Raw genomic sequence first — 26,759 nt, forward strand, 5'->3', positions numbered from 1 at the left:
ACATGCCCAGGTTTGGAGTTACCATTATGTAGCTGAACATAGGTAGTGACTTATGTCCGGTACACACATAAAATGGCGTCCCCGCACTCACGAAATCCAGTAAAACGGGGCTGGAGTTTGTGGGGCACCTCTGCTCATGCAGGGGTGCCCCCACACACAGGTACCAGCACCCTGCTCTCTGGGCTGAGAGGGCCTACCATAGGGGTGATGTACAGTGACCTGGTGCAGTTACCTGTAGTGAAACCGGGTGCGTGCACCTGGTTCACGCAGACTGCAGTGGCAGGCCCGCAGAACCCTTTGCATGGGCTCCCTATGGGTGGCAGAATAACTGCTGCAGCCCGTAGGGATCCCCTGGAACTCCAATGCCCTGGGTTCCTAGGTACCATATACTAGGGACTTACATGGTGGCACCAGTATGCCAATTGTGGGGAGAAAAAGTTAGTAGCAACCAAATTTGGAGGAGAGAGCACAGTCATTGGGGTCCTGGTTAGCAGGATCCCAGTGAACACAATCAAATACACTGACAAATGGCCCAAAAGTGGGGGTAACCAAGCTAGAAAGAGGCTACTTTCCTACAGACAACACATACATGTCTTCCCATATCTAGACTGGCTCATAAAAGCCAGTACAATTCAAGTTTGTCAACAACACACTCAGTATACCATAGATCTCCTACACACTTTGGGATTCACAATCAATTGCCTTAAATTACACCTGCAACCATCACAAAAACAGCCATATCTGGGAACAATTCTGAACACTCAGTCAGGGTTAGCATATCCAAACCCAAAAAGGACTCAAGCATTTCACAATTAAATATCTCAACTACAGTACTATCACATTTATACAGTAAAGTTAGTGATGAAACTATTAGGAATGATGGCTTCATGTATAGCCATAGTTCCAAATGCAAGACTATACACGCGGCCACTACAACAGTGCCTTTCTCACCAGTGGTCTCAGTCACAGGGTCAACTTCAGAATCTAGTATTGTTGGATCACCAGGCTCATCACTCTCTTCAGTGGTGGAATCACACCAACCTCTCAAAAGTGCGGCCCCTTCACAACCCTGTACCTCAGACCACTATCACAACAGATGCATCACAGATAGGTTGTGGAGCTCATTTCAATAACCTTACCATACAAGGGGGATGGGACTCAAACCAACAGACTTATCATATACATTACTTGGAATTACTAGCAGTATTCCTAGCACTGAAAGCTTTTGTGACACAAATTGCACACAAGGTAGTGTTAATATGCACAGACAATATGATGACATATCTGCAAAAGCAGGGGGACACAAACTCATCTCAATTGTCCCTTTTATCCCAGACAATTTGGGAGTAGGCGATTCACTATTACATTCAACTACTAGCAGAGTATCTCCCAGGGAAGGACAATCAACTATAGGACCTGTTAAGCAGGACACAGCAACAAGACCACGGATGGGAAATTGATCCACAAGTAATTCAAAAATACTTTCAAATTTGGGGAACCCCAGACATAAAAGAAAACTCAAAATGGCAAAGCTTCGCATCCAGATACCACACACCCCCAATCCAAGGGCAGCGCTCTATGGATGAACTGGTCTGGGATATTTGCTTACTGTTAGGAAAGGCCTCCTTGGCATGGTTACCCCCTGACTTTTTGCCTTTGCTGATGCCAATTTATGATTGAAAGTGTGCTTGGACCCTGCTAACCAGGCCCCAGCACCAGTGTTCTTTCCCTAAACTGTACCTTTGCTTCCACAAATGGCACAGCCCTGGCACTCAGATAAGTCCCTTGTAAATGGTACCCCTGGTACCAAGGGCCCTGATGCCAGGGAAGGTCTCAAGTGCATGAGCACTATGTCCCTACAGTGTCTAAGCAAAACCTTAGACCTTGTAAGTGCAGGGTAGCCATAAGAGTATATGGTCTGGGAGTTTGTCAAAGACGAACTCCACAGTTCCATAATGGCTACACTGAAATCTGGGAAGTTTGGTATCAAACCTCTCAGCACAATAAATGCACACTGATGCCAGTGTGGAATTTATTGTAAAATGCACCCTGAGGGCATCTTAGAGATGCCCCCTGAATACCAATCCGACTTCTAGTGTGGGGCTGACCAGTGTCTGCCAGCCTGCCACCACCAGACAGGTGTCTGGCCACATGGGGAGAGTGCCTTTGTCACTCTGTGGCCAGGAGCAAAGCCTGTACTGGGTGGAGGTGCTTCTCACCTCCTCCTGCAGGAACTGTAACACCTGGCAGTGAGCCTCAAAGGCTCACCCCTTTTGTTACAGCGCCACAGGGCATGCCAGCTAGTGGAGATGCCTGCCCCTCCGGCCACTGCCCCCACTTTTGGCGGCAAGGCTGGAGTAGATAATGAGGAAAACAAGGAGGAGTCACCCACCAGTCAGGACAGCCCCTAAGGTGCCCTGAGCTGAGGTGACCCCTGCCTTTAGAAATCCTCCATCTTAGTTTTGGAGGATTCCCCCAATAGGATTAGGGATGCGCCCCCCTCCCCTCAGGGAGGAGGCACAAAGAGGGTGTAGCCACCCTCCAGGACAGTAGCCATTGGCTACTGCTCTCCCAGACCTAAACACACCCCTAAAATTAGTATTTAGGGGTACCCCAGAACCCAGGAAATCAGATTCCTGCAAACTGAAACAAGAAGGACGACTGCTGACCTGCAAGCCCTGACAGCGGAAGACGACAACTGCTTTGGCCCCAGCCCTACCGGCCTGTCTCCTGACTCGAAAAACTGCAACAGCGACGCATCCAACAGGGACCAGCGACCTCTGAAGCCCCAGAGGACTGCCCTGAATCCCAGGACCAAAAAATCCAGTGAGCAGCAGCTGTGCTCAACAAACAGCAACATTCTTGCAACTTTTCTACAACTTTCAAAGACCTCACTCTTCCCGCCGAAAGCGTGAGACTTCACACTCTGAACCCGACGCCACTGGCTCGAGATCCAGAGGACCAACACCACAGGGAGGACTCCCAGGCAACTGTGACCCCGTGAGTAGCCCGAGATGACCCCCTTGGGCCCCCACAGTGACGCATGCAGAGAGAATCCAGAGGCTCCCCCTGACTGCGACCGCCTGTAACAAGGGACCTGACGCCTGGACACTGCACCCCCAGGACCAGAAGGAACCGAACCTCAGTGCCCAGCCTGCACCGCTAGAGTGACCCCCGGGTCCCTCTATTGAATCCAATACAAAACCCGACGCCTGCTTTGCACACTGCACCCGGCCGCCCTTGTGACGCTGAAAGTGTGTTTTGTGTGCCTACTTGTGTCCCGCTCCCCCCTCCCCACCAGTGCTGTACAAAACCCCCCTGGTCTGCCCCGCAAGTACTTACCTGCTGGCAGACTGGAACAGGAGCACCCCTGTTCTCCAGAGGCGCCTATGTGTTTTGGGCACCTCTTGGACCGCTGCACCTGACCGGCCCTGAGCTGCTGGTGTGGTAACTTTGGGGTTTCCTTGAACCCCCAACGGTGGGCTGCCTATGCCCAGGAACTGAGAATTGTAAGTGTCGTACTTACCTCACAGTCTAACCAATGCTTACCTCCCCCAGGAACTGTTGATTTTTGCACTGTCTACTTTTAAAATAGCTTATTTCCATTTTAACAAAAACTATATATGTTATTGCTCTAATTCAAAGTTCCTAACTTACCTTTGTGGAGTACCTTGCATTTTATGTATTTACTTCAAATCTTGAACTTGTGGTTCTAAAAATAAACTAAGAGAAGATATTTTTCTCTATAAAAACTATTGACCTGGAGTTAAGTCTTTGAGTGTGTGTGTTCCTCATTTATTGCCTGTGTGTGTACAACAAATGCTTAACACTACCCTCTGATAAGCCTACTGCTCGACCACACTACCACAAAATAGAGCATTAGAATTATCTAATTTTGCCACTATCTTACCTCTAAGGGGAACCTTGGACTCTGTGCACACTATCTCTTACTTTGAGATAGTATATACAGAGCCAGCTTCCTACACTTACGCTTTTCCGCCTCTCCCACTCTTTCCATTTCTGAAAATAAAGATGAAACAAACCTCAGTCACTATGATTCTCATAGCTCCCACATGGGCACGTCAACATTGGTACACAACATTATTGGATCTGTCTGTGGTACCACATCACAAGCTACCAAACAGACCAGATCTGTTAACTCAAAGAAGAGGCCAAATCAGACACCCAAATGCCTGCACCCTCAATCTTGCAATATGGCTCCTGAAGTCATAGAGTTTGGTTACCTACAGCTTCCACCAGAATGTATGAATATTCGAAAGGAAGCACGCAAACCCACAACTAGACGATGTTATGCTGCTAAATGGAAACATTTTGTGTATTATTGTCAACCCAAAAATATTGACTCACTTAACCCCTTCCCTGCCAGGCCTTTTCCCCCTCCTGTGCCGAGCCTTTTTTTGGCTATTTGGAGCAGTTCGCGCTTAGGCCCTCATAACTTTTTGTTCACATAAGCTACCCACGCCAAATTTGCGTCCTTTTTTTCCAACATCCTAGGGATTCTAGAGGTACCCAGACTTTGTGGGTTCCCCAGAAGGAGGCCAAGAAATTAGCCAAAAAACAGTGAAAATTTCGTTTTTTGTTCAAAAAAATTGGCTGCAGAAGAAGGCTTGTGGTTTTTTCCCTGAAAAGGACATCAACAAAGGGTTTGCGGTGCTAAAATCACCAGCTTTCAGGAACAGGCAGACTTGAATCAGAAAACCCAATTTTTCAACACAATTTTGGCATTTTACTGGGACATACCCAATTTTTACGATTTTTTGTGCTTTCAGCCTCCTTCTAGTCAGTGACAGAAATGGGCATGAAACCAATGCTGGATCCCAGACACCGCAACATTTCTGAAAAGTAGACAAAATTCTGAATTCAGCAAGGGGTAATTTGTGTAGATCCTACAAGGGTTTCCTACAGAAAATAACAACTGAAAAAGAAAAATATTGAGGTGAAAAAAACATAAATTTTTCTCTACGTTTTACTCTGTAACTTTTTCCTGCAATGTCAGATTTTCGAAACCAATATACCGTTACGTATGCTGGACTCTTCTGGTTGCGGGGATATATAGGGCTTGTAGGTTCATCAAGAACTCTAGGTACCCAGAGCCAATAAATGACCTGCACCATGCAGTGGGTTTCCATTCTATGCCGGGTATACAACAATTTATTTGCTGAAATATAAAGAGTAAAAAATAGCTATCAAGAAAACCTTTGTATTTCCACAATGGGCACAAGATAAGGTGTTGAGAAGCAGTGGTTATTTGCACATCTCTGAATTCCGGGGTGCCCATACTAGCATGTGAATTACAGGGCATTTCTCAAATAGACGTCTTTTTTACACACTGTCTTACATTTGGAAGGGAAAAATGTAGAGAAAGACAAGGGGCAATAACACTTGTTTTGCTATTCTATGTTCCCCCCAAGTCTCCCAATAAAAATGATACCTCACTTGTGTGGGTAGGCCTAGCGCCCGCGACAGGATATGCCCCAAAACACAACGTGGACACATCACAGAAAACAGAGCTGTTTTTTGCAAAGTGCCTACCTGTAGATTTTGGCCTGTAGCTCAGCCGCCACCTAGGGAAACCTACCAAACCTGTGCATTTCTGAAAACTATAGACCTAGGGGAATCCAAGATGGGGTGACTTGTGTGGCTCGGACCAGGTTCTGTTACCCAGAATCCTTTCCAAACCTCAAAATTTGGCTAAAAAAACACGTTCCTCACATTTCTGTGGCAGAAAGTTCTGGAATCTGAGAGGAGCCACAAATTACCTTCCACCCAGCGTTCCCCCACGTCTCCCGATAAAAATGATACCTCACTTGTGTGTGTAGGCCTAGCGCCCGCGACAGGAAACGCCCCAAAGCGCAACGTGGACACATCCAAATTTTTGAAAGAAAACAGAGGTGTTTTTTGCAAAGTGCCTACCTGTAGATTTTGGCCTGTAGCTCAGCCCCCACCTAGGGAAACCTACCAAACCTGTGCATTTCTGAAAACTAGAGACCTAGGGGAGTCCAAGATGGGGTGACTTGTGTGGCTCGGACCAGGTTCTGTTACCCAGAATCCTTTGCAAACCTCAAAATTTGGCTAAAAAAAAACACATGTTCCTCACATTTCTGTGGCAGAAAGTTCTGGGATCTGAGAGGAGCCACAAATTTCCTTCCACCCAGCGTTCCCCCACGTCTCCCGATAAAAATGATACCTCACTTGTTTGGGTAGGCCTAGCGCCCGCGACAGTAAACGCCCCAAAACACAACGTATCACATTTTTTCATTGAAAACAGTGCCTACCTGTAGATTTTAGCCTCTAGCTCAGCCGGCACCTAGGGAAACCTACCAAACCTGTGCATTTGTGAAAACTAGAGACCTAGGGGAATCCAAGATGGGGTGACTTGTGTGGATCGGACCAGGTTCTGTTACCCAGAATCCTTTGCAAACCTCAAATTTTGGCAAAAAAAACGTATTTTCCACACATTTCGGTGACAGAAAGTTCTGGAATCTCAGTGGAGCCACAAATTTCCTTCCACCCAGCGTTCCCCCAAGTCTCCCGATAAAAATGATACCTCACTTGTGTGGGTGGGCCAGGTGCCTGCAACAGAATAAGGCCCAAAACCTGTAGAGATAGAGGGGATAGTACAGCAAGTTTATAAGGACATATTCTTTTATACATCTTTAGACTGACTCTGCTTTGGGGACCCACATAAGTGAGGTGTCATTTTATTTGGGAGACTGAGGGGAACCCTGGGGAGTAGGAATTTTGTGCTGGAGTGGTGATCCTACGAAGAAAAGTCAGGAAAACATGCTTTTTTAAGCAAATTTTGAGGTTTACAGAGGAGTCTGGGTAAGAAAATGTTGGGGGATCCACGCAAGCCACACCTCCCTGGACTCCTTGGGGTGTCTAGTTTTAAAAAATGTCTGGGTTTGGTAGGTTTCCCTAGATGAAGGCCGCACACAGGACCAAAAACATAGGTGCCCTCTCCCCCCCAAACACAGGTAGTTTTGTAATATATCATTTTGATGTGCCCACATACGTCCGTGATGTGCCAACACTAAAATTTTGAAAAGAAACACACTTAGGTTATGTGAAAAAGACCCCTCACCCACCAACCAAGTTGGTGGCATGCTTCATCATCGGGGTCCCACCTGAGGCACCTAGCGTGTCACAGGTGTGCTGCAACGCCTGATTACAGCGGAGCAGGTTTTGTCATTTTTACCACACATACTGGTTGGATTTGGCACGAGGGTGAGTGATGGTTCAGTGGATCAAATTTTACTAACGAGCTTTCACAAAAATTAAATGCACTGTTAGTAACTGAAAGGCAAAAAACTGAACCAATGACTCACAGCTCGTGAGCTGTAAAGCCGCGACAAGGCACCAACCGCTTTACAGTCCATTCACACAACTTTCATACATGACACACACAAGGCCATTCACACCGCCAGCCACGGGCCCAGCACATTACAACACTCGCATCGACAGACAGCGCCACTCAAGGGCCCATCACTTACATACGCCCACATGCCTGATACAACAATCACACCAGCTGATGGGAGTGTGTGGACTGGTGTTTGGCTGGCAGTGTGTTGCAGTAGCCATCAGCAAGTCAATATGTACACTCTCAGCCAAGCCCCACTCCACACACAATGGCATTTTTTTTTTTTTGTTTTTAATAGAGGAACCCCTAACTAAGTAGAAAGAATTACAAAACTACAAACACAAAAGCTCTAACTAAGAACATGACAGAAATGCTAACCATGAAACTAAACACATGAAAATACAAAACAGACATGAGTTTACACTCATGGTTGTTCCCAGAAATTCTTCTGGGTGTGGTCATTCTTAAAACAACCACCGACACACAGCCCAGGCTTTGAAGGACAATCTGGGCAGTACATTCGTGTCTCCCTCCGGATACCTCTTCGAAAACACACTCTACATTTCTTAGCTGGAAAGTCTTTTTTGGGTGTGGGAGGAATGTGCTCAGCAAAGTGGCGATCTTTCAATCTAGCCACATCCTCCACCACTGCTTCTCTAGGAACTCTGGCCTGTTCCACCACAATAAGGCTCTCTATCACTGACTCCTGAAATTTCACAAATGTCATCTTTGACTCTGGAGACCTATCCCTAAACACAATAAAAGCATTGAAGGTTGCTAAGTGGAAGAGGTGAAGTGCTAACTTCTTATACCAAACGTAAGACTTACGAATAGCAGTATAAGGTTCCAACCTCTGTTCAACTCTATCTACACCTCCCATGTGCTTATTATAAACTAAAATGCACACAGGTTTGCGCACTTCAGCAACCTGGCCCCAAACAGTCACAGGGGAAGTATTCTCATCATGGATGGTACTTAGCATGTAGACATCCCTCTTGTCTGAAAATTTCAAAGCTAGCAGCTCCTCGTTCAGCAAGGCACAGCACTGTCCCCTCAAGTTTTTTACAGACAAGCTCCCTTGGATAGCCTTTCCGGTTAGAACGGATTGTGCCACAAGCAACTGTGTCCACTCTAAACAATTCCTTGAACAACTGCACACCAGTGTAGAAGTTATCTACATACAAATGGTGACCTTTGTTGAACAGTCGTCTACCAAGATCCCACACAATTTTTCAGTAACTCCAAAAGTGGGAGGACAACCAGGGGGGTCAATATTGTAATCCCTACCAGTGTACACACGGAAACTATACACATATCCTGTCCTACTTTCAGACAGCATATACAATTTAATTCCAAATCGTGCCCTTTTGCTAGGAATGTACTGCCTAAAAACCAAACGACCCTTGAAGAGGACCAAAGACTTGTCCACACTTAACTCTTTGCCTGGAACATAGACCTCCGAAAACCGATCTACAAAATGATCAAGGACAGGCCTAATCTTAAAAAGACGGTCGGAATCTGGGTGATCTCGTGGCAAGGCTAATGCATTGTCAACAAAATGCAGCATCCTAAGAAGAAGCAAATACCGATTACGACTCATGGTCGCTGGAAATATAGCTGTTGCCATCAAGGGACTAGTAGACCAATACGAAGCCAGTGACGGCTTCCTTATCAACCCCATCAAAAAAGTCAAACCCCAAAACTTTTTTAACTCCTCCAAATTTGTGGGAATCCACTGGGCAGCTCTAGAGTGTGGCCTAAGTCTAGCAGCGTTGTCCCTCAAATGCTGCTCCGCATACAAATTAGTCTGCTCAACAATCTCTTCCAAAAACATATCATCCATGAATAACTCAAAGAAATTGATAGGCAAAAAGTTCTCTGTATTGGCGTTACACCCCGGGAGACCAGTAAAGGCAGGCAACTCTGGCTGCTCCATGTTTGGGGCAACCCAGACATCAGGTCTTATAACGGGAAACCTTTCAGCCCCAGGTTGCTGCACTATTGGCACATCAATGTCCTCCTCTAAAACAGGCCCTTCATCTGCACTGAGTGTGGCTTCATCATCAGAAGATTCCCCTCCAACAGAAACATCACTGCCAGAATCTCTGACTTCTTCCTCTGCCTCAGATGCAGAGTCCGTCTCATAGTCATGATCAGACTGTGACTCAAAAAGCATACCAACCACCTGCTGAGCGGTCATCCTGCGGCTAGCCATGATCTCTCCTGCTAAAATTAACTGGACAAATTCACCACCAACAACCAGCACTGTGTAAGACAAGTAACAAAGTGTAGCTTTGTTAGTAAGAGTTATAAACTCAAAAACTATACCGCTCACTTGCCTGAAAAAGCTTGATTCACCAGCAACTACACAGCAATCACCAATGATATCCCACTAAAAATAAATAAAGAAAGGCAAATTAGAAATAAGACAAAATAAAATATCATTGTGCACAAACCTAAGGACAATTTCACACACAATCCTGCATTTAGTACACCACCTACAAACGTCATTCATGCATGGCAACAATACTCCTTTGGAGTAAATTGTTTTTACTTACCTAAAACATGCAACTGTGCAAACTGCAGGTCAACCACCGCCAAAACCGCAAGGAGCCACAGCAAATAAAGCAAAAGCTTTGAACTAGGACAAAAAGGAGGAAAACATGTTTTATCACAAATGCAAAGACTTCTTCAGTTGACAAACACCCCACCATCAAACATTTACAAATTGGTGCCTAAGTAGATTCTGCCATAGGGGCAGATGGGCCTACTAAAAAAATAGGCCTGTCTGCCCCAAGGAAGGCAGAAAATACCTTTAGTAGTGTGTCCCCATAGAGAGTGACCCTTGCCAAAGGGGACAGCCCTCAAACAAAAAAAAACAAAAAAAACACACACAACACTATCCCTGGTGCCTAAGTGGCTTCTGCCCCCCTTGGGGGCAGGTGGGCCTAAGAAGATAGGCCCATCTGCCCCCAGGGGGTGCAGAAATGGCCAACAGGTCAATGCCCCCCTTGGCGGGGCGCCCCGTGACCAAGGGGACACCCCCCCCCCCACAAAAATAAACAAATTAAAAAAATCCCTGGCATTCTAGTGGTTTCTGCCCCCCTTGGGGGCAGATCAGCCTAGAAATAATAGGCTGATCTGTCTCCAAGGGGTGCAGAAATGGCCTGGGTACATGTGCCCCCAAAGTGGGGGGCGACCCTTGCCCAAGGCCCCCCCCCCCATCCACTAACACACACACACTATCCCTGGTGTCTAAGTGGCTTCTGCCCCCAGGGGGTGCAGAAATGGCCAACAGGTCAATGCCCCCCTCCCCCCCCCCCCCCCCACCACACACAAAAATAAACAAATAAAAAAAATCCCTGGCGTATCAGCCTAAAAATAGGCTGATCTGTCTCCAAGGGGTGCAGAAATGGCCTGGGTACATGTGCCCCCAAAGTGGGGGGCGACCCTTGCCCAAGGCCCCCCCCATCCACTAACACACACACACACACTATCCCTGGTGTCTAAGTGGCTTCTGCCCCCCTTGGGGGCAGGTGGGCCTAAAGAAATAGGCCCATCTGCCCCCAGGGGGTGCAGAAATGGCCAACAGGTCAATGCCCCCCTTGGGGGGGCGCCCCGTGACCATGGGGACGCCCCCCCCCCCCACACAAAAATAAAAAAATTTAAAAAATCCTTGGCGTTCTAGTGGTTTCTGCCCCCCTTGGGGCAGATCAGCCTAAAAATAATAGGCTGATCTGCCCTCAAGGGGGGCAGAAATGGCCCTAAAATCCATGCCCCCCAAAGGGGAGCGACCCTTGCCCAAGGGGGCGCCCCCCCATCCACTACACACACAATCCCTGGTGCCTAAGTGGCTTCTGCCCCCCTTGGGGGCAGATGGACCTAAACAAAATAGGCCGATCTGCCCCCAAGGGGGGGCAGAAAAGGCCAACAGATCTCTGCCCCCTTGGGGGGGCCGCCCCTTGCCCAAGAGGGCACCCCCCCCCCCCCCACATAAATACACATAAAAATAAAAATCCCTGGTGATCTAGTGTTTTCTGCCCCCATTGGGGGCAGATCTGGCTGAAAAGTAGGCCAATCTGCCCCCAAGTGGGGCAGAAATGACCGTACTTATTGCCCCCTAAAGGGGAGCGACCCTTGCCCAAGGGGCCGCTCCCCGCGTGCCACAGAGTACAAATAAATACACAAAATACACAAAAAAATAAAAGCCCTGGTGTCTAGTGGGCATTCCTGCTGCCCGATCGCAATGCGATCGGGCAGCAGGAATGCTCAAAGAGACACCGGGGGAAAGGAAAAGCCTTTCCTTTCCCCCAGTGCCTCTTTGGCCCAAACCCCCCACCCACCGGGAAGAGGAACTCACCTCTTCTCCGCTCGCCGCACAGGAAGCAAATGGCTTCCTGTGCGGCGATATCTCCATAATGAAGTCAGCGCGCGATTGCGCGCTGACGTCATTATGGGGGGGTCGGGGGTGGAAGGGGAAGGGCTTCCCCTTCCATCCCTGACTTTGGGGGGTGGGGGGAAGCACACAGAGGGAGCGAGAGCGCTCCCTCTGGGCTGTGTGCCGAGGACGTAGTGGTTACGTCCTCGGCACTGCAGCACTGTGCCGCGGGACGTAACCACTACGTCCTCGGCACAGAAGGGGTTAAAGCTTCAGTACAAGATATTGTCTGCTATTTGTTACACTTACCATAAGCAAATTTGGCATACTCCTTTATCAGGCTTCATTGGGCAGCTATAGCTGCTTACCTTCAAAATAGACAACATATTTTGAATTCCTGTTATAAAAGCTTTTATGGACGGCCTTAAGAGAGTCATTCCACCTAGAGTTCTCCAGCTCCTGCATGGAATCTTAACATTGTACTCACAAGACTTATGGGCCCACCATTTGTACCCATCCATTCTTTTACTTTACAGTTTCCTTCATGGAAGGTTGCTTTCTTAGTAGCAATAACTTCTTTAAGAAGAGTTAGTGAGATTCAAGCATTCATTTTAGAAGAACCTTTCTTTCAAGAACATAAAGACAAATTAGTTATTAGAACAAATCCAGAATTCCTACCAAAGATAGTTTTCATCTTTTCATATCAATCAGTCAATGGAATTACCAGTCTTCTTTCCACAGCCAGATTCAGTTGCTGAAAGAGCTCTACACACCCTTGATGTTAAAAGAGCTCTGATGTACTAGATGTACTACATAGACAGAAAAAAAGATTTTAGAAAATAAAAACAACTCTTTGTAGCACCTCACAAAGGTAATCCTATTTCAAAAAACTGATTAGCTAGATGGATAATGAAGTGTATTCAAACTTGCTATCTTAAGGCTAAAAGACAGCTACCAGTAGCTCCTAAAGCACATTCCACTAGGAAAAAAGGAGCTTCAATGGCATTCTTAGGGAACGTACCAATAGCAGATACATGTAAAGCTGCTACATGGTCTACAACACACACATTTGCTAAACACTACTGTGTAGATGTGTTAGCTCGCCAACAAGCAAATGTTGGACAGGCAGTACTTAGGACATTATTTCAAGCTACTCCAGCTTCTACAGTCTGACCACTGCTTACGTTGGCGGGGACTGATTACAGTCTATGCAAAGCATGTGTATCTACAGCTACACATGCCGTCGAACGGAAAATGTTACTTACCCAGTAGACATCTGTTTGTGGCATGTAGTGCTGTAGATTCACATGCACCCTCCCTCCTCCCTGGGAGCCTGTAGCCATTGCAGTACAATATATTGTAAATAGGTATATACATTGCATGGACAACTCATTGCTTTACTATCTGTGCCCAGGTTCTGAGTTACCTATGTCCAGTACTTGCGTAAAATGGCATCCCCGCATTCACGAAGTCCAGGAAAATGGAGCTGGAGTTGGTGGGGGCACCTCTGCTCATGCAGGGGTGCCCTGTCACTCAGGTACCTGCATTCTGCCCTCTGGGCTAAGAGGGCCTACCATAGAGGTGTCTTACAGTGACCTGGTGCAGTGACTGAAGTGAAAGGGTGCAAGCACCTTTTCATGCAGGCTGCAATGGCAGGCCTGCAGACACATTTTACATGGGCTCCCATGGGTGGAATTATACATGCTGCAGCCCATGGGGAACCCCTGGTACCTCAGTTACCTGGGTTCCATATAGTAGGGATTTATAGGGGGGCATCAGTATGCCAAATGTGCGGTGTGTGTATGTTCCAAGCAACCAAATTTAAAAGAGAGAGCACAGTCACTGGGATCCTGGTTAGCAGGATCCCAGTGAACACAGTCAAAACACACTGACATCAGGCAAAACGTGAGGGTAACCATCAGAATTCAAAAAATCTACTCAACCACTCCCTGGTGAGTCTTATTTTATGAGGTCGAGCTATTTTTAGATTTCACTCGACCCTTCTGGCAGTGGACAAAGAACAGGTGTTCTGTTCAGTCAGAAACTGAATTAGCAATTAAGATGCCTTTAAGTCTTATTCTTGTCACATTTGCTCTGTGTTCAGAACAGAGGTCAAAAGTCAGTTTGTCTTCTTGCAATGCAAATACTTTTCCTTGTGCATACAGAGTTCCAGGATTTTATAAGGTGAACTGTCTGACCTTTGTGAAATGAAAGGCTTTTGGTAGCAGGTTTTTCCTAACACACAACATTTATATAACTAAGTCAGCTTTACGAACATTTCAAAATATATTTCAGTTGCTCTGAAAGACCCTTTTTAGGGTTGAGCCTGCGTCGCTTGCGTTTCGCTGAACAAGACACTTAAGGAATTAAAAAGGGCTCGGAGCCCCGTCCACGTCACGTCAGTGTCTTTCATTGGCTCGTGGGCTTGCCCGTTAGAATCTGCTTGATTTCATTAGTGGAAGGCACACATATGTCATGCCTTTTCCGGTGGATAGCCCTCCTCGAGCACATCGACCAATTACAGAAAACATACGAGGCTCGCTGTTTTCAGTTCGGTTCGTGGACTACTTTTTCTCTATTTTCCCAGCGCGATCTCGCTTGGCAGAAGTCGAGCGCTTTACATAATATCGACCCTGTTACACACTTAATTGCATTTTTTCCGGTTATTGCACTTTTGCCGATAGGTTTCATGACGAGTGAAAAGTCCGGTTAGGAGTTTACAACGCTATCAGCTCTAACACGAGCAAACACGAGACCCGTTGCATTGCAAATGCTTGTTTTTTTTACTTGTGTGATAAAAAAAATATATATTTTAATAGGATGGGGAAAAAAAAATCCGAACACTTTACATGGTTATGTGCAGATAATAAATGTTTTCTGAAACCCAGTTTTCACAGATTATTGTTGATACACTATATAGTTTTATCAGTAAAGCTGCAAGTTAGTGGGAGGGTTTTTGGACATTTCTTGGAAATTTACTGTCTGTAAATGACAGTGCGCTACCACATCATGCTGTTTAAACATAAACTGAGAAACACTCCTGCCTTGATGGCAAAGCTATTTGTAAACTAAGAGGCAAGTCATGCATGGATCATGTGCACCCTGTATGTGGGCTAGAGTTATTATACATGGAGCAAACGTTTAGTGTATTTAATCAAACAAGAGGATTTTTTTTTTTTTACAGCAGAAATGCTGAACTCATATTTGAAGGTGCACTCGTGAGAATGAAGAAAAAGGCGACTGTGAAATACAATATTTGCCTTGTATCACACTGTTTGAGACCCGTTTCTGTGTCAAGTACATTACAGTTAGGTCGAGTAGATTATTCAGGCTGCTCAACCTGCAGGTCTAGAAACATTGGTATGATTTTTCAAAGACTGACCATGCTAAAAAGAGGCTACTTTCCTACAGACGGAGGATCACTTGGCATTTCTCAGCGAGGAAGTATGGCTCTCTTGGCCAAGGGAGACTTAGAGTGGGTCCCTGTGCTAGACCTAGGTCGTGATTGTTGTTCCTGCTACTTTCTAGTGCCCAAAAAAGACAAGGGCCTTCGCCCTAACCTAGACCTCTGGTCCCTCAAGAAGTTCACAATGCTCTTTATGGTTCAGGTCCTGTCTTCCATGGACTCTGAGGACTGGTTGGTAGCGTTGGACTTACAGGACGCTTCCAAATTCCCGTCCTGCCAGCCCACAGGTGTTACTTGCGGTTTGTGGTAGGGTGCAATCACTTTCAGTTTACTGTGCTCCCCTTTGGCCTTACTAGTGCCCCTCAGGTGTTCACGAAAGTGATGGCGGTGGTTGCAGATTATCTGCGCAGGCTAGGGGTTTCAGTTTTCCCCTACCTCGAGGACTGACTGTTGAAGGTAGGCTTGCCCCAGGTTGTTGTCTCCCACCTCCACACTACGGCAAACCACCTGCTTTTGCTGGGGTGCACTACTATAAACAGGCCGAAGTCACACCTGACTCCCTCTCAGATGCTCCCCTTCATTGGAGCTGTTCTGGACACAGGGCAGTTTTGGGTCTATCCTCCCAAGAAGCAAGTCCAGGATATTCAGGCTATGATACGATGTTTCAGCCTCTGTCCTGGGTTTCGGTGAGAATGGCTGAGCTGTTGAGCCTCATGGCCTCCTGCATCCTGCCAGTCACAAATGCAAGACGCATTGGGTGCAGCATCAGGGTAATCTCTCCGACATGGTCCAGAACTTGGAGGGAATTGCGCCATAGCAGACGAACGCAGTCATCAATGCATGGTCGATCATGAATAGCGTCTCCACCCGGAGGGGGAGTGAGGTCTCTTTCACCAATGTGGAGATTCTTGGTTAGATCTGGTCACCTCTGCAGAGAACGTGCAATGTCAGCTGTTTTGCACGTCGGAGGTTCCATGGCGGCACTCGCTCGGTGACGTTTTTCGTCTTGAGAGGAACTCAGGCCTCCTGTACGCCTTCCTGCCAATACCAGATCTGCCCACAACAGCGACAGACACGGAGTCTACCAACGCCACCTGTTGGCGCACAAAGGTACTGCTCGAAGAAACTTTTCAAGATCCAGTCTGACACCTGTGGGACATTCTAAGGTAAGTAATCTGCAACTAGAGTATATCTCTAACAGATAATTTGTTACCGAAGGTAAGTAACTTGTTCCTTTTTGCTATAGGAAGGGTCAGATGTAGCAGGCTCACTTGCCTCATTTTAGGCAGTGGATTAGCTTCCTGAACTTAGAAGTCATCATGCTTGTTCTTGGGCATTTGATTGGGATGGTCTTGTTGCTCCTGTCAGTTAGCAAATCTTTCAGTGTTGTCCTTCAAGGCTGCTGGGCCTTAACTCTTTTCTGTGCATTAGGGCACTTCTCTTGGGTGGCACAGTCTAGCTCCTCTTCACAAGTATGTAGGTTTTCATCTTTGCACCTTTCAGGAGCAGGATAGTTTGGCAGGCTTCCTGTAATCACTTTCATTCTGAAGTGCCAATTAAACTGGGGTTCCTTACCTTGGTCTTTCGCATGACCTCTTAAGTGACTGGGGTCACAGAGGAGAGCAGAGCTTCAGCTGGCTCTGTTGCCAGAAACTATTGATCCAGCAACCAGTTAGCCTCCGGATCCCAGGGTCACACTGTTGGTGGTTGTAAGGAAACTGACTTTTTGCAGGGTCATCCCTGTTTATCCCCATTCTGACTACTAGGTACTGGTATAGGGACTCTGAAATGTGTCAAGCTATGCTAATCAGGACCCTTAAACTGGTGTGTGGTTGATTGGCTTACACCCAGTTGGCATAGCCTAACTTAGTTGTAAATCTCTAGTATGTGGTACCAAGGGTGTCCCTTGCCTTTACGTTTGAGTGTCCCCTCAGGGACTGCAGCACCTGCTGTGCCACCCTGAGTGGAATAAAGTAAAACATTGCTTCCAGTCTGCACTGCATACAGTATCATGGTATCAAACTTCTCAGCACAGTAAACCCACACTGATGCCAGTGTGGGATTTATTGACAAATGCACACGGAGGGCATCTTGGAGATGCCCCCTGTAAGGAAATGCCTTCCTTGGCATGGTTACCCCCTGACTTTATGCCTTTTGTTGATGCCAGTTACAATTGAAAGTGTGCTGGGACCTTGCTAACCAGGCCTCAGCACTAGTGTTCTTTCCCTAAACTGTACCTTTGTTCCCACAATTGGCACAGCCCTGGCACACAGATAAGTCCCTTGTAAATGGTACCCTGGTATCAGGGGCCCTGGGGCCAGGGAAGGTCGGTCTCTAAGGGCTGCAGCATGTATTATGCTTCCGGCAACCCCTGTGCCGCTGTGTGTTTTGTGTGCCTGTTTGTGTGCCCCTCCCCCCCAGTGCTCTACAAAAACCCCCTGGTCTGCTCCCAAGGACGCAGGTACTTACCTGTTAGCATACTGGAACCGGAGCACCCCTGTTCTTCATAGGCGTCTATGTGTTTTGGGCCCTCCTTTGACCTCTTCTCCTGACCGGTCCTGTGTTGCTGGTGCAGTGACTTTGGGGTTGCCTTGAATCCCTAACGGTGGGCTGCCTCTGCCCAGGAGACTGACTGTGTAAGTGCTTTACTTACCTGAGAAACCTAACCAAACTTACCTCCCCCAGGAACTGTTGATTTTTGCACTGTGTCCACTTTTAAATAGCTTATTGCCATTTTAACTACAACTGTGTGTACTACTGCTTTGAATCAAAGTTCTATACTTAACTGTGTGAAGTACCTTCCATTTTATGTACTTACCTAAAATCTTGAATATTGTGGTTCTAAAATAAAGAAAATATATTTTTCTATATAAAACCTTTTGGCCTGTAGTTAAGTCTTTAGTATTATCTAATTTTGACACTATCAACCTGAAAGGGTAACCCTTGGACTCTGTACACACTACCTCTCACTTTGAGATAGTATATACAGAGCCAACTTCCTACACTCTGTCATTGTCACTAACATGATTATTCTTTTATGTAGTCAATTCTGTTATCCTCTGCTTAGGTTTTTGCTTATTTTTTTCCTTGTACCATAGGTAACATTCTGCTAGTAAATGGTACAGCTTGTGGAGAAATCAAAATCACCGATTTTGGGCTTTCCAAAATCATGGATGATGATAGCTACAACTCTGTAGAAGGAATGGAACTGACTTCACAGGGTGCCGGTACCTATTGGTAAGTGTCAATGTTGATTTGTGCCCAGATATAAAATAATTATCTTGTATACTAATTGGAGTGGCACTTCGCCATGCCCGCAAACCACTGATTTTCTGTAAAGAAAAAAGCAGAGCAACATAGTTTTTAGACTTACATCACTTTTGAACTTTTGATTCAACATGCCTCCTTCTTTTACAGTATTTTCCGTGATAAATATTTTGTGAAGAAATAAACCCTAACGTACATACATTTTTATTTTTATTTGATAGAAACATCTAGTTGCAGATTTGTATCTTAGAATTTCCCCCACATGTCAGTCTTGATCCCAAGATTTTTCTCGAGCAGTACCCCAATGGCCGTTATAATTCGTCAATCAGCTCTGTCGTCGGCATTGTACACGCCGGATATGACATCACAGGTCCTATATTGGCGCCACGCTTACGCCAGTCCTTTTCTTTCCACGACAGCCTAGCTCTGTTCTGAAAGAGCTTACCCCTTTTTTTTTTTTGCCTGATCTTTTTCAACTTTTTGGCAGTTGTGTCCTTCTGGTGCGTCAATTATGTCTGCGTAAGACAGAGTTCAAGCCCTGCGAATCCTTCCATCGGGCGATGTCCATGTCGGATCCACACTTCGTGTACCTGTGGTGTCTGGAGCGTGACCATGACCCAAAGTCGTGCTCTTTATGCTGGTCCATGAATCGAAAAGATTGGAAGGAGTGGTTCCTAAAGCTCCTTGCTGCCCGGCTTCGAGTTGCTCTCGATCTCAGTCGAGAGGAAGGTCCCAAGAACAGTTGCGGAGCCCCCCTTCATCATCATCCCACTTCAAGTCATTGGGACGCTCTGGTAAGTCAAGGCACAAGAAAAAGTCAAAGAAGAACAAGCGTTCTTCAACTTCACTCCATCCGTCGGCTGACAAGAGGACGTAAAAGCGTTGTTGTTCTAGGCCTCTGTCCTCAGAGCCTGCTTCTGGGACGGCTCTGCGCCTCACGAAATTTCCGGGAGCCGGAGCAACCCCTACCCAACTCTGCAAGTTCTATAGGGCCATGCAATTGATCTCTGGCTAGTCGATCTCCACTGGAGCGCCTATGGGACCCTGCTGGGTTTGGAAGGGTTGCCCTTAGGTTCCACACAGCAGCTTCAGCCCCGGGTCCAGGGGATTTCCCTGGATCCGTTCCTGGATCCCAACTGGCATTGGTTGTACCACCTCAACTTTCCCCAACACAGGTTCCGACGTTGACGGTCCTGACACCTCCTGTGCCCCCGGGGTTGCGCCAACTCATCCTCATTGCCGACTCTAACAGGAACCTTGCCCCCTATGTCGGATTCTGACCCCTATACTTATGAGTTGGGATACGGTGAGGAATGGGAGGGGTCACTGTATCTTCAAGAATACCAGCTTCAGGACCCAGTCATTGAATTTTCAGATATCCAAACCGCTCGATTAGCGCCCACGACGGGCACACTTTTCTTTACACAACCTAATCCTCTGACCTCTCTGTTACCGTTGATACGGGGCAATGCGGCATACTCGCAGTACGCATCTCGGAATAAGCAATATTGGAACGACTTCTCAGATATAAGGGGTGAAAGAGAGGTCAGAGGATTAGGTTGTGTAAACAAGTGTGGCAGTCGTGGGCACTAATCGAGCGGTTTGGATATCTGAAAAATCAATGACTGGGTGTTATTTTTTTATCACAATACGTAGACGGATTCGAGTTTACAGTCCTGAAGAAGTAATTGGGTTATATCCCAGATGAAACATGTGTTGGCTGGAGTTGAAATTGAAGGATTAAATATGAAGATTCCAATACAGTATTGAACAATACAAGACGTGTGCCTTGATATATACTTATGTTTTTAACAGTCATTAACTGTTAATGTATAGGGTTGTGGGTGTGTTCCCTATAAAGAGCACTGTCTTGCAAATATTGAACTGTGTAACGAAACGCAATAGAGGTGTTAAAGGGGTACAAGCGCCGATTTTCCCCTGAAAAACCACCCATGTATGTAATAATATCAGGTTCAGAGTTGCTGTTATGTAGCTGGACAAATGTAGTGACCTATGTCCAGTACACATATAAAATTGAGTCCCCGCTGTCATGAAGTCCAGTAAAATGGGGCTGAAGTTCGTGGGGGCTCCCCTGTTAGTGCGGGGGTACCCTCACACGCAGGTACCTGCACCCTGCCCTCTGGGCTGAGAGGGTCTACCACACGGGTGTCTTACGGTGACCTGGTGCAGTGACCTATAGTGAACACATGAGCATGTCCTGGACCATTATTCCAGGCTCCAGGCCTCCTTTCCTAATTTGCTCTTTATTCTGCTTAGAGATTAAAGGGAGCAAATGTTTGGGGATGCCCAGCATGGCTGCATGGGCAAGGAACTCTACCTCAGCCCAATATGAGGTCTCTAGGTCGTTCGCTAAGAGACACTCAACAGGTAGGTTAGGTGAGACTACCACCTCTTTAGGGCCAGTAACTTCCCCCCAGCCAAAGTGTTTCTAAAGCTAATGGGAGGGACTGAGTGAAGATATTCACATCAGTGACTTGGTACTTGTGACCAAGTAGGTGTTGTGCCGGTGACACAAACTTTTCCATTACTATGGTGACACTGACACCTGTGCCCCTGTAGGCCTCAGCACCATTTACCTGAATGTGCTGCTTGTACTAATCCATGTTAATGGGAGAAGGAGCTAGGGTAGCAACGCCAGTGCCACCATGGGAGACTGAAACTGTCTTAGGGGTCTCTACACCTACCCTAGATTCCACTATGGACCCAAAGGTGAACCCAACTACACTTTTGGGCTGACTACTACCAGTAGTCCCACCACTATTACTACTAATACTGGGGGCACAAGGAGTGGAAGTGGATGTAGTAGTCGTGGAAGGCTCAGGGCCTTTACCAGAACAGGAGCGGTACCCTGGCCTATGGCCTTTATTTCTGCACGCATAGCACCAAGGCTTTTGTGTGTAGAGGAGGAAGAGGTTTTAGACCCACCCCCAGAGGAGTTTTGTGGGCCTGGTGTGGAGTCTTTACTTTCATCTTTGTCCCCACCCTTGTCCTGAGATTTACCTGTTTCCTTTTTATTGTCTTTGTTACCCCCTGTATGAGCTTTTCTGCTCACTCTCACCCATTTGTCTGCCTTCCTTCCCAATTCTTGGGGAGACGTCAGATCTGGGTCTGCCACGTACTGGTGCAACAAATCAGACACACAGTTGGTGAGAATGCGCTCTCTAAGAATTAGATTACACAAGCCCTCAAATTCACTGACTTTATTGCCATGTAACCGGCCTTGCAAAGCTTTTACAGAGCAGTCCACAAAATCAATCCAATCTTGGGAGGACTGTTTCCTGGTTTCCCTGAACTTAATTCTGTACTGTTCAGTGGTAGGACCCAATTCTTCTAACAGAGCAGACTTTAAAACTGTGTAATTGTCAGCATCCTCCTCTCTGACAGTAAGAAGCCTATCCCTATCCTTGTCAGAGAAGGAGAGCCAAAGGATAGCCGGCCACTGTCTCTGGGGTCCCTTCTGAACTTTACTGCCCCTCTCCAGGGCAGCAAACCACTTCTGGATGTCATCCTCCACCTTGGATGGGGGAACAACCTTACTGCGATTTCTGGAATAAAAAAGAGCTCTCCCTGACCCTAGGTTCCCTGAAACCAAAGTCACTGCTGCCACATCTCTCTCTCGCGCGCCAAGGCTTCCCTGTCTAGGGCTAGCTGTTGCTGCTGCCTCAGCTTGGCCTCCTCCTGCCTTAGTTTCCTAAGTTCCCTATCTAAGGAGTCATCTGGAGTTGAGCAGTTTGTCCCTTCTGATACAGAGGTGACATGAGTGGCAGGATGAGGATCTGTCCCTAGGCTTGGTAACCCTCTGAACTAGTCCCCTGGGAACAAAGGAGGGCCTGCTGACATGACCACCTTTGGCACTACCTGTAGTGCTCACAGCTACACCATGGGGTTTACTAGAGATCCTCTGAGGGGCCCTCCTGACCCTCCTCAGTGTACAGATCCTCTCTTTCTAGCACGGGGGGGGATAGACTCTTCTTTTTCCTCCTCCTCCTCCTCCTGGCTACCAGCTTGTTACTGGTCCTCCTGGAGGAACAGACCAAGAAGCAGAGTCTTATTAGGATTTCTCCCTGTCTTCAGGTTCCTACTCTTGCACACTTCCCTCAGATCCTGGAAGGTGAGATTCTCGTAAGAACAATCCATGTTCTGAGATGTGCTAGGTACTGAAGACATGTTAGAGTGGTGAAGGGTGTGCATAACCTCCCTAACTTCTAGTCTCTTTCTAGAGGCGTTTGGAGCAGGGGCTATGCTAGACCCCTCTCTTAACCAAACTTTAAGAGACTATCCCTGCTACTAGGTATAAGTGTAAACTTAACTGGTAAGTGGTCTTTCTTGCAGAAAGCACCAAGTAAAAGAGTGATAAGGCAATTGCAAGTGCTTATCCCACTGCTGCCACCAATGTAGGAAGCTGGCCTGGTGTGTGATGGGTACCTGTGGTACTTGCACCTTATACCAGGTATCGCCTCTCAGTGAAGTGTAGTCACTGTCTAGAAACCAGACTCTCTAGAAGTAGCTGGGGATGAGCAGCCAAGACTTATCTAGGAGACGTGCAAAGCTCATGCGATACCACTACAGTCACGCAATATTTACACACAAGAAAGAAAACACTTGGTTGTACAAAGATAAAGAAGGTACTTTATTCTTGGAGCACAGTATCAGAAAATACTAGAGAGGCAACCCCCAGTAGGTGGGGAGTAAATAAAATATATTCCCCTTTCCATTGTCCAGTTTTGCACCAGAGCAGGGACTGGGGGTCCCTGACCCGGTGTGGACTGGTATATACACAGAGGGCACCAAATGTGTCCTTCAAAGCAAACTAGTGGGTTGGGGAGGCTACCCCTCCCAAGAAAGTCACATCTATTTCCAAAGGGAGAGGGTGTTACCTCCCTGTCCCAAAGGAAATCCTGTGTTCTGCCTTCCTGGGCTTGATCAGGGCAAGCAGCAGGAGGGCAGTAACTTGTCTGAGGGGTGGCAGCAGCTGAGCTGCCCGTAAAACCCTGTTTGGTGGTAGCAATGCTGGGGGTCCTCTAAGGAGCCCCCAGAGTACATGGAATCATACTTCCAATACTTGCAACAGTATTGGGGTATGATTCCAACATGTTTAATACCAAACATGCCCAGGTTCTGCGTTACCATTATGTAGCTGGACATAGGTAGTGACCTATGTCCAGTGCACATATAAAGTGGCATCCCAGCACTCACGAAGTCTAGTAAAATGGGGCTGGAGTTTGTGGGGGCACCTCTGCTACTGCCTGAATGCCCTCACCCACAGGTACCTGCACCCTGCCCTCTGGGCTGAGAGGGCCTACCATAGGGGTGACTTTTAGTGACCTGGTGGTGTGACCTGTACTGAACGGGGGTGCGTGCACCCGGTTCACGCAGACTGCAATGGCAGTCCTGCAGAACCCTTTGCATGGACTGCCTATGGGTGGCAGAATAACTGCTGCAGCCCGTAGGGATTCCCTGAAACCCCAATGCCCTGGGTACCTAGGTACCATATACTAGGGACTTACATGGGGGCAACAGTATGCCAATTGTGGGGATAAAAAGTTACCAGCAACCACATTAACAGGAGAGAGCACAGTCACTGGGGTCCTGGTTAGCAGGATCCCTGTGAACCCAGTCAAACACACTGACAAACAGGTCAAAGGTGGGGGTAACCAAGCTAGAGAGACGTAGCAAAGTTCACGATCAGATGTGGACTGGACACAACCAACTCACTGGGCAGAGTAGTTGCTTAAACAGTGGCCATTAGGCTGTCTGGCTTTTCGGGGGATGTCTAGGCCAGTCTATTGGACATGCCCTTTGATTGCACCTGTCTCTTTGAAGAGAAGGCAGACTCAACCTTTGTCCCCCTGAGTCTGCCTTTTGCCCCATTCGTGGCTACAGAAGTGGTGCCCAGCCACATACATACCCCTCCAGCCACCATGCTCCCTATGCTGCCCAGCCTCTGCATGGCTGGGGACTTGGGATCCACCGTCCTCGTGGATCAGAGAGCCAGAGGTTTGGCCAGTCTGCTGCCACCCCCTCTGCAGCTGTCTCCAAACCTTCCTAGTCTGGCGCTTCCCCACCAGAGACCAGTTGGAGGCAGGATCTGCCATCACGTCAGACAGGTGGGTTTTGCAGATAGTCCGCAGAGCCTACTCCTTCCCCTTCAAGACTACCTCTCCATCCATGCCACCAACCTATGATCATATGACGGGGGATCACTTGGCACTTCTCCCCGGGGAGGTTACAGCTCTCTTGGCCAAGAGAGCCATAGAGAGTGTTCCTGTGCCAGAAGTATGTCGTGGTTGCCATTCCTGCTACATTCTGGTGCTCAGAAAGGACAAGGGCCTTCGCCCTGTCCTAGACCTTTGGTCCCTCAATCTCTTCCTCAAGAAGGAGAATTTCAAAATGCTCACCCAGGACGCCGCCTGTGTGCCATGTCCCCTAACACTTCATATAAAATGTAAGTCTCCCCTCTAGCAGGCCCTACAGCCTTAAGGCAGGGTGCATTATATTACATGTGAGGGCACATCTGTATGAGCATATGTGGCCCTGGTATGTCTTTGTCGATTTTCAGACATAGTAAGTGACCAGGGAAGCCATTTTAATCAGATGTTTTGGACACTGATCACTGCGTTCCCCAGCTACGTGATGGCTTCACTAAAGATAGGGATATTTGGTATCAAATATCTTGTATTGGTGAGCCCACACTGATGCCTTAGAGGTGCCCCTTGAAAAACTTGTGTTAACTGACTGGTCCTGACCAGTTCAACCACTTCAGCCAAGTTTCTGACCCCTCCCTCCCCTCCATGAGAGCCAGAAGACTACACTAGGCGGGGATGTTGGCACCACCCCCAGGCAGGATGGACATTCCAGGGTGCAAAGCTTCAAAGACCTGGCCGCCTTTGTAATGAGACCTAGGTTTCTCCAAATGTCACAGATGACCAAACACCCAGATGGCAGTATCAAGTGGCCACCTGGCAGAGCTCTGTGCACCTTCCTTGGGGAGGAGCTGGACAGGGCAGTGGTCACTCCCCTGTCCTTTGTGCAGTTTCATGCCAGAGAGGGAACCGGGTGTTCCTAAACTGATGCAAACCGGATTATGCAAGGAGGGTGTAGGAAGCTGGATCTGTATATACTATGCCAAAATGAGGTATAAAGTGCACAGAGTCCAGTGGATCCCTGAATGTTTAACAGAGGCTAACGTAGATAATACGAATTCTCTCTGTTTTAGTAGTGTCATGGAGTTAGGCTTATCAGAGGGCAGTGCAAAGAATTTTTTGTACACAAAGTCAAGAAATGAGGCACACACTCAATGACTAACTCCAGGCCAATGGCTTTTATATAACAAAAATATATTTTGTTACTTTATTTCTAGAACCAAAATGATCTTTGTTTCAGGTAAGTACAGTTGTAAGTTTGTATCAAGCGTATATATCAGATGCACTGTGTAGGAAGCTGCCTCTGTATATACTATATCAAAATGAGAGATAGTGGGCACAGAGTCCAGGGGTTCCCCAAGAGGCTTGACAGAGGCAATAATAGATAATACTAATGCTCTATTTTGTGGTAGTGTGGTCGAGCAGTTAGGCTTATCAGAGGGTAGTGTTAAGCATTTGTTGTACACACACAAGCAATAAGTGAAAACACACACACAATGACTTAACTACAGGCCAATAGGTTTTTATATAGAGCAATTTTCTTTTGTTTATTTTTAGAACCACAAGATTCATTTAGCAAGTAAGTACATTAAATGAAAGGTACTTTGCATAGTAATAGTTGAGACTTTGAATAGATTCAATATTGTACACAGTTTTCATTAAAATGTCAAAAAGCTATTTTAAAAGTGGAGACTGCAATTTTCAACAGTTCCTGGGGGAGATAAGTACAGTACAGTTTCAGAAGTAAGTACCACACTTAAAACTGGTTCAATCTCCTGGGTATAGGTAGTCCACCTTTGGGGGTTCAAGGCAACCTAAACACCCAGCACCAGCAACACAGGGACGGTCAGGTGCAGAGGTCAAATAGGAGCCAAAATAATGTGAGTGCCTGTGGAGATAAGGAGTACTCCAGTTCCAGTCTGCTGGCAGGTGAGTACCCGCGTTCTCCGAGGGCAGACCAGTGGGCTTTGGAGGACTACTGGAGGGGCCCCAAGTAGGCACAAAAAACACACCCTCAGCAGCACGGGGTCGTCCGGGTGCTCTGTGCCATCAGGGCGTGTGATTCTCAATAGAACTCTGTGAGGGGACCTGGGGGTCACTTAGGCGCTGGTTGGCCTCTCGGGCAAGCCACCGACTGGGCAAGGGTGAGGGACACCTGCTAGT

General features: G+C 47.2%; 1 protein-coding gene across 3 annotated transcripts in view; it reads left to right on the forward strand.

Moving 5' to 3' along the window:
• TLK2 (tousled like kinase 2) overlaps nt 1-26,759 on the forward strand; it is a 948,113-nt gene that overhangs the window by 815,459 nt on the left and 105,895 nt on the right. For all 3 annotated transcript variants that reach the window (XM_069237985.1, XM_069237987.1, XM_069237986.1), the window contains one exon: nt 18,264-18,402. In XM_069237985.1, coding sequence (XP_069094086.1) covers nt 18,264-18,402 — 139 coding nt within the window. The remainder of the gene's footprint in view (nt 1-18,263; nt 18,403-26,759) is intronic.

This window comes from Pleurodeles waltl, chromosome 6 (genome assembly GCF_031143425.1).
Source record: "Pleurodeles waltl isolate 20211129_DDA chromosome 6, aPleWal1.hap1.20221129, whole genome shotgun sequence".
NCBI lineage: Eukaryota > Metazoa > Chordata > Amphibia > Caudata > Salamandridae > Pleurodeles > Pleurodeles waltl.